The 8875-nt window shown below is 39.2% G+C and overlaps 1 protein-coding gene across 4 annotated transcripts in view; it reads right to left on the reverse strand.

Moving 5' to 3' along the window:
• The window catches only part of ASB11 (ankyrin repeat and SOCS box containing 11), a 28452-nt gene that overhangs the window by 3454 nt on the left and 16123 nt on the right, over positions 1-8875 (reverse strand). For 3 of the 4 annotated variants that reach the window (XM_023532351.1, XM_011362965.2, XM_011362967.2), the window contains exons 3-6: positions 8318-8425; positions 5400-5550; positions 2706-2840; positions 1400-1591 (exon numbers count right to left, since the gene is read on the reverse strand). In XM_023532351.1, the coding sequence (XP_023388119.1) occupies positions 1400-1591; positions 2706-2840; positions 5400-5550; positions 8318-8425 (586 nt within the window). The remainder of the gene's footprint in view (positions 1-1399; positions 1592-2705; positions 2841-5399; positions 5551-8317; positions 8426-8875) is intronic. The other variant, XM_011362966.1, reaches the window with a different exon arrangement.

Raw genomic sequence — 8875 nt, forward strand, 5'->3', positions numbered from 1 at the left:
GATGGAAGAAAAGAGGACAGGTGACAACTGCTGTAAATCATACTCTCAGCTAATAGTTGGAAAGTACCTGGTGTTTCCAAATGGGAGTGGTAAGGAAGAATCTAAGTCTTGAAGTAGAGATTCAAATAAAAGAACGATCATGAATGACGTGGACTATTGGAAATAATCTAGACCAGTGGGACTCAAAGTGTGGCCTCAGACCAGCAGCATTAGCACGCCCGGGAACCTGGTGGACATGCAGAGTCTAGCCCCACCCCCCACACCTGCTGAATCAGAATCTGCATTTTAATGAGATCTTCTGGTATGTCCATACTCATTAAAGCTGAAGAAGTAGTGACCTAGAGAGTATTCCTAAAACTACTGAAACGAGCATTCCACTTGGAAAGTATTTAAGATGTGGGAATGGTTTCACAAAAGGGAACTGGTGAGTGAAGAAAAAAAAAAAAAAAAAAACCCTTCCCGACTAGAAGATTCGGGATTGAGCCATCATAACCTTAACAGTGCACGTTCTGGGGCCAGACTGCTTGGTTAGAACTCTGGTTCTGCTTCTCAGTAGCCGTGGGACTTTCTGCAAGCCAATCTCTTTATGCTTCTCTTTCCCATTTGCAGCTGTCTGGAACAGCACCAGTTACTGTGAAGTTCTTGCTGCTTTAAAGTTTTAAGAATTCAGGGAGATTAATCTATGTTTCGAATTTAGCTCAGCGCCTGACACGTGTAAAGACGAATAATTACTAGGATCGTTAATGTTCTCCTGCACATACAAATAATCAAAATAGGTTCTGATAATATTCTCTTTCTGTACGGTCATAGCATGGTTTGCCTTTGAATTTGGCATCCGGAGCATTTTAGAGGCCTGCCTTTCCTCCTCTGGCATCTGTAGTTGTATTAGCTCGTGGTGGAAATGGGAGCGAGGCAACGAGGGATGCCGACCTGTCTACTCCCTCATTTGGAGAACAGGCAAACGACTTGACCATTTAGTCTACTTTCTGAAATACACACTCGAAGTCCACCTTATCGTCTCTAACTCAAGTATTTCTAATTTCCACCGAATTGCCTCAGACATTACAAAGCAGACTTTTGGTCTGCTCAATTGTGTGCTTATGCCAAGATAGATGTGGCAGTTCAACCTTTCACGGTGAAAACAAACTTCTCTGATTATTTTCTTGTCATGGAAAATACAAAGCAACGTAGCAGTTGTATGTACGTGTTCATGGGTTATAAGTGATTATATACAGCATATAAAATCCCGTCTCAGTGATGCTACGACTTGCCACCTCCTACCTGCCAGTTTCAATTAAAAAGAGAAAAAGAAAAAGATCAGAAAGTCTATCGACGAGACAGAAAGGACAGAGAGCAGACGTGCCTATGGATGAAGAATGGGCACCCAGGCCTTCCTTACCTTCTCGGAGCAGGAGCGCCTGCTCCATGCTACTTTTCGGGGCCGCCAGGTCAAGTGCACTTTTGCCCTGAGCATTTCTGCACTTCAGGTTAGCCCCATAGTCTATCAGAAGGTGGACGACTTCCACCCTGGACTGCCTCACTGCGGCATGGAGGGGGGTGTCCAGGCATTGGCCGCAGTCAACATTGGCTCCTAAACAAAGCACATGACCACAATTCCACACTGAATGTTAAAAGTAGAAACGCAATGAGTCTAAAATACAGTACTTGTAGATAAAGACATCTTAAATGCCAGGACGTACTTGACAAATCTTTGAAAATGTGACATAAGCCTAGAACCTCAGCAATGTCTATTAAGACTGTTTCGAAATATTGTGATGAGAAAAGTAAATAAAAAGATTTTTAGTCATTTTAAATACTTACTTTTCCATAGGAACTTTGTCACGTAAAAATTAAATATGTGCAGCTTCTTTTACATAGAGCTATTTTGATTTTTGGCAAAGGATAAAACTAAGTTAATTTAGTAGTTATATTATTCAGGGCTCACAAAAATGATTTATGAATTACTCTAGGGAGCAGTATATGATGGCAGAGAAAAGACAAGAAAAATCTTCGAGATAAAATGTCTTATTTAAATGTTCTTACTACAATCTCTATCTTTATGTCAGTGGCTAACTCTGAGGAATCTATAAATGAATAATAGTTTCAAGATATTTTACTCTTCTCTGGACTCTGTTTCTTTACATGCCTTTAGATTTTTAAAAAACTATTACTAAATAACTTAGCAGGATCGATCTAAAGTAGTCTGTGGCACATGTCTGTTGTTTTTACTATCCAGCATCTTCCTGGTAACCACACTTAGATTGCCCCTAGGGAACTAACCATTCCCTGTGATTTCCAGTTCATGTGTTCCCAGTGAAGCCCAACAACTGCAGTGTAGGCCAAAACCTAGGCCCAAGCCAATCAATGCCTTGAATTCCTTTGGCCACCATGATTGGTTCACACGTGAGCATGTGACTCAAAAAGAACAAATGAAATACAATTGTTTTTTCCCCTAGGACTTATGGGAAAGAGACTCTCGCTCTCTCTTGAGACCACCAAGGAGCCCCATACCGAGTAAATGGAGCCAATATCAAAGGAAGCAGAACTAAAAAATACAGATACTTGTTTCTCTGGAGAAGTTGTTTTAAGCATTGAAACATCAAATGCTGTCAGAATTTTTTCCAGCCTGACAGGCACTTCATCTTTGAAACTATGGAAAACCAACAAGGTTAATAGGTTCTTATGACAAGATTTCTGAAAGTTACCTAATTCTAGAAGTTTCTTCACACAGTCTACCCTTTGGTGGGTGCAGGCCACATACAGGGGAGTTCCATGCTGAGGTACTTCTTGGTCAATGTTAACGTTATTTGCCAGCAGAATCTCCATGCACTCTCTATGACCTGGTGAAATACAAGATAACCTCATTCAAGTAACGGAAATACCAACTATTCACAGAATTATAGAGTTGCTTATCCGGAATAGGCTTCAGAAATAACATAGATTATTTTTTAAGCAGAAAAAAAATATTTTTTGAGGGGGAAGGAAAATCTGAGAATGCTTCAAAATAAAACTATTAGAAAGAGAAGCATGCCCATGCCTCCCCCACTTAAATTCCCCTGCAGCCTTTGAGGTATCTCCAACTAAACTAAGGTCTCCAAGGAGCACAGCTGAACTCCTCTAAAATGAAGCCACCAGTTACAAATGGAGGCCACAAGACCCAGAGGGGTAAATGACTCATTCTATTATTGCTCTGAAGCCAGTGCTCAAATGCAAGGCCCAGCCCTGATCACTCTCCATTACAACTCTCTCGTTCTCTTCTTCACCCGTGCATGAAAAATTGGGTGGATGGCAGCATCATGCAGTAAAACCTCCTTATTTTGGCTAACCTGGAAGATACCTATGAGAATTAATTAAAAACCTCAAGTATAGAATATATTTAAATATACTTTCAAATTCAATGGCTAACAAGAACCGTATTAATGAATATTCTCCTTAGAGTTTGCCCTATGAGTAGACAGACTTGGTTAATTTGCAGCATATGAATGATTCATTCAGGAGGAAATGCTTCTGAGGTATCAATGGGAGCTTGTAATAGGTTTGTTCTCTTTGAAGATTTAAATATTTTCTTTTAAAAAAAAACTTATCATCACTGATTAACTTAACCAACCCTTTCTTTATAGATCACATAGAAGTAAACTTCGTCTCAAACCTGCTTGATTTATCACAAATTCTAAGTATATATATGCATTAAAAGGTACAAATAAGGATTCCATGGATTCAAACTATTTGTTCACATAAGTAAATATGATACCTGGATTATAGCATCGATATGTCTCATACTGACCCAGCCTGTTCATAGAGGTTTAAAGTTGTAAGCATCCAGAAATAATATCCAATCAGTACTTAAAACTTCCTGGTAAATACAGGGTATCTAATAAACATTTTTGAATAATTCCCATCCTTTTTTTTTTAAAGAAGAAACTGAGCCTAGTTTGAGTTAAATTTAAATATTCTCGGGAAGTTAAAAAATGAATATCTAAAAGTCATACGATTAGCATTATTGTAACAATATCTAAAATAATGAATTTGCTATTCATCCTTCCATTCTGTTGACATTGGTCCCTAACATGCTTTTATAATACAGAAAAATAATATGTAGAGACACATGAATCCATGTGTTTATGATAAACATATATCTTTTGTAGGTGCATAGATACCAAACACTACTTATATAACCAGCTAAGCACTACAGAATTACTCAAGTAATTCAAACCTTTCCCAATATTTACCTATTTTTAAACGTTTGGATGAAATGCAAATAATAGATTAATTTTTATTTCAAATAAATAATAAAAAATTTTAAAGACTTTTATATCATTTCCAAAGTAGACTATTTCTCCACAATTTAAAGGACTTACTTTGGGAAATGGCCAACATCTGTTACCAATTAATAAATGTTTATTAAATATGTATAGGCTATCAAAACCATAGATACATTGAGAATTGGGTCTTCTGTAACATTTATAGTTAATTCACTGCAGAAAAAAAAAATTACCAAGTGACATGTTTAATAAACTGGGGCAAATCTTCAACTATTGCCTTTTGAAAGAAAGACTTTTGTCTCCAATTATTCCAGCAAGGTCACCGTTCTACAATGTTCTAACTTCTCCATTGTATTTCTGACCTCGATATAAGAGAATAACTCCACCACTGGGTAACACAGAAATGTTGCTCTTTAAGTGTAACTTTTGACAAATGGCCTTAGCCTTTCAATGGCATCTTCTTGTTCATGTCTAATCTATGCATGCAATTTTAAAATTCCTTAATTTTACTTTTTTCTCATTTCGAAAGTAACACAGGAGTCTAGAGTCAACTTCGAGGTTTCCAATTGCTATGCTTTTTAAATTTGCAAACTTTTTTCAATAACTAATGACCTTGAAGTCATCAGCTCATCTAGAATATATTGCTTGTTGTGGACAGTTACATCTAATCTTTCATTAGAAAGACTATCGGCCTTGGCTTTCAGACACTTTCATAATTTACGTTAGTGGTTGATGTTTTATGGGCTTAGGGGTCAAGCTATTCTCTTCTAGTAATGACAGAGACATAAGCACAGTACGACTCATGAAAGTCACACCTGCAGTCTTTCCTGCACCAGCTGCCACCAAAATACCAGCAAAGAGCCTCAAGAAAGGCCTGCAGAGAGACTGGACCCAGGAAATGGGACGTCTGGGACAGAAAGCCATTCCCAGGTTGTAAGAAGAGCTGTTTCATGCCCGGGAGGTATTTCTTGAAGATTTAGGCAAATTGAAGCTACTGCTGTGGGATTTCTAAGCCACATGTAGCCTACCGGTGAAGAAGATCTGGGTGATCCTTGCACGGTGAACACTATACCACTGATTCATGCAGATTGCAGTGAGTCCACCAATGTTTTGTGTGTAAAGTGATGGCTCATTTACCTCTCTTCACTGCCTCATGGATGGGGGAAGCCAGGTGCACCTCGAGCTGGGCCTTGGCTCCAAACTCCAGCAGCACATTGACACATGCAGCACTGCCACTGCAGCAAGCATTGAAGAGGGGCGTGGCTCCGTGAACCGTCACTCCATTGACCTAATGATGGACAGAGAGACTCAGAGGATTTGCTATTTCTTTATCACCAGCTCCAAGTTGTATTCCTGTATATTGCCTGGAGAAATTTCCCATACTGGTGAACGAGCAAGGGAACTCTACATCATTTCAGTATTATGTTATTTAGCTACCAGTAGCTTATCAACTCTCACCTATAAATAATATCTCAGATGGGGCAAAAAGGGACAAAGCTTTTAAAATGTATTCATGAGTATTCCAAAGCTTCTTAAGAACCTCATAACCATTGAGGAGTGGTCCTGTATGGCAGTTAAGAACATGACCTACGAAATCATTAGCTTGGATTCAAATGCCAGCTCTCTCTCTCTCTCTCTCTCTTTTTTTTTTTTTTGTTCAGAGATCTTGGTTGGGCTACTAACTTTCTTTGCCTTGGTAGGTCAAGTGAGTTACTATACGTTAAACACTTAGAACATTGCCTGGGGCCCAGTAAACATTCAATAAACATTTGCAACAATTATTTCCAGTTTCCATTAATATGGAACTGACTCTTTCTTTCAATCATGAACAAACATGGCAGAAACCAAAAATACTAGAGAAACCAGCTAGCTTAAGGTCCCAAAATCAGGGCTTGCAAAAACTCTCCTCGGCAATTTCCTACATTGTCTTTCTTGCTACAGATTTCCTTTCCGGATTACTAGAATCTATCCAAATTACATATGCCTGCAGCAACTCCCAAAGAGATCATGACCAAACCAAAGGCACAAAGAAAATTGCCATCAACATGGTGTCTCCAACCTGGTGCCTTCTACGGATATAGGCACTTGGGAATGAGCATGCTAGGAAGCATCTCTGAATATTAGCAATAGATTAGAAAGAACATTAGGAGAACAAGGAATTCTGGGGCAGAGGCTCTAATAGGATGGAAATATAGGATGATGAGGGCTTGCTGTCAAACCATATTGCCTCAACAACTAAGGATATATGCTTGTGATCATCAGGATCCTAAATTTCCTTGTTTCAGAAATAAAAAAAAAAGTATATCTCCACAGTGCCAGGACAGCCCCATTAAATTGGAAAGTTAGAGATGAGATGCTAAGATGACAGAGACAAACAAGGACAGGAAATAATGTGTATAAATTTATACACTCTAGGGACTTCTAACCTATTTACATTTTTCCTAAAAAATATTTGGTAGAACTCGTTTGATTTCTTTTTACTAAGTATTATCCTATTCCTCAGTCCAGATGGCCTTCTAATTTGATTTTCTATAAGTTTCTCTCTCCGTTCAGTTCAGCAAACATTTATCGAGCATCTATTAGATGCCAATGTTTTGGCGACAAAGGTGAGCAAGACAATTGCCTCCTGTTGAATAAGTTGAATTCTGCCATGGAAGACAAATACAAAAAGAGATAATTTTGATACAACGATAAATGCTTTAGATCATTATAGGAAAAGGACACAGGAGAGCATAGACTTGAGAAACATTTTGGAAGTAAAATTAGCAGGACATTGTGATTAATTAGATGAGGTGGCAGTAGAAGGATGATCCAGTTTTGGAGCTTGGGAAACCAGGGAATCTTTCACTTGGTCTCTGAGGCTGAGAATCCAAGAGGAGGAGCCGGCCCCCAGAAAGAACATGATAAGCACAGTCTCAGATACATTGAGTCTGAGGTACCCACGGGACTGTCAATTTTGAGGAATTTTCTACTGATAGAACAACTTCTTCTTGTTCCTTCTCTCGTTCTGATTTCAATGTTAAATAATATAATATGTATTTATTCTTCCCTCACAAGATTACCAAAGACAAAGGACCGTGTCTTACTCTTATCTTTGTCACGCACGAAACCTCCCAGAGTTGTATCAGCATACATTCCTCTGAGACATAATGTTGTCAGATATTTCCCACCCACAGTCTGCCTGTGACTCCAGCTATCTAGTTTGAAAGAACATGGCCTTCCCCCAACCTTGCCCTCATCACTACACGTGAGCTAAGTGGTAACTTAAAGAAGCCATTATGAAAATACACAACCGCTATGGCATCAGGAAAGTCACTTTGCCCACGGAAGGCTTTGACCATCAGTTCCACAGGTAGAAGCGCAGCTTCCGTATAAAACGCAAAGAAAATCTTCATTAAGCACTTAAAAAACATTGCAGCTCACGAAACCATGCAAGGACTGAGTTTAAAAACAAAATTAGCAACAAAACTATTTGGTAACTAACTAAATAAATGTCACTGGCATTTTCAAAAGTTTAAATTTTATAATCCTATTCTGGTATCTGATTACATACAGCACCTCAGTCATTCCTTGAGAAGAAAAAAAGAATTTAAAAATAAGATAAAGTTAATTTTGTAGTTTTTTTCAACGTATTATTTATTAAAATCTCGTTCAGTTTAATAATTTTGCTCAGTAAGCATAGTTGTTGGTTTAGAGTTTTGAATTAAGAGCGGGTTTTTTGTTGCTGTTATTCTTTTCAAATGTGTTTTAATGTATTACAAGAAGTTTTCCAAGATCGTTTTTCAAATTACTTCAGTTCAATTGATTTTTTTAAAAGTTAGCATCACGATTTTGAAAGATTTCTGTGAATTACCTCATCTACATGTTCACACATGGGCATAGAGGCTTAAGAGGAGAGCACACAGCAGTGTCTTCCTGACCATGCGGGAATGTGGACACAGATGGGGCCAGACCTGTGTACCCACAGCGGGTAAGCAGTCTGGAAGGTCACATCTCTTTAGATGGCGGCAGCTGCACTTGGCCAGACAGACCTGCGGGGAGGGGGCGGTACTCACGCGAGCGCCGTTTTCCAATAAGGCTCTAGCGCAGGCTACGTGACCTCCAAGGCACGCCTCGTGGAGAGAAGAGACCCGGTTAATTGTCACGAGGTTCACATTGACACCCTACAATTTGGAGAGAAGCGGGTTAAAGGCTGCATCAGCAATAGCAATGAAAGCAACGTTGTCGGACACGTTTCAATCGGCTCGTGGGCATCATACAGAGTAGAGCCCGTGACCAGGGGAGTCAAAATATGGCGTGGGAGCCTTGAATTTATTCATCAAATGCTTATTTGCGATTCTGGGCCAGGCAATGTGCCTGGGTCTTCAAAGCTTATGATATGGGTGTCTCTCCTCCAAGAGCCTAGTGGGAAAACAGAAATGGGGGGAAAGGCAGCAAGAATATATTGCTATGCTGGAGGCAAGTTCAAACTGCAATCGGGAGCATAGGGCATCCTTGAATCTGGCTCGCGGAATAAGAGAAAACTTTGCAAATGAGGTAGTGTTTAGCTAAGGCTTAAAGCATACAGAATTTCAAGCTGGGAAGGCAAAAAAAAAAAAAAAGTACAGACAGGA

Source organism: Pteropus vampyrus, unplaced genomic scaffold (genome assembly GCF_000151845.1).
Source record: "Pteropus vampyrus isolate Shadow unplaced genomic scaffold, Pvam_2.0 Scaffold81, whole genome shotgun sequence".
NCBI classification, from domain to species: domain Eukaryota; kingdom Metazoa; phylum Chordata; class Mammalia; order Chiroptera; family Pteropodidae; genus Pteropus; species Pteropus vampyrus.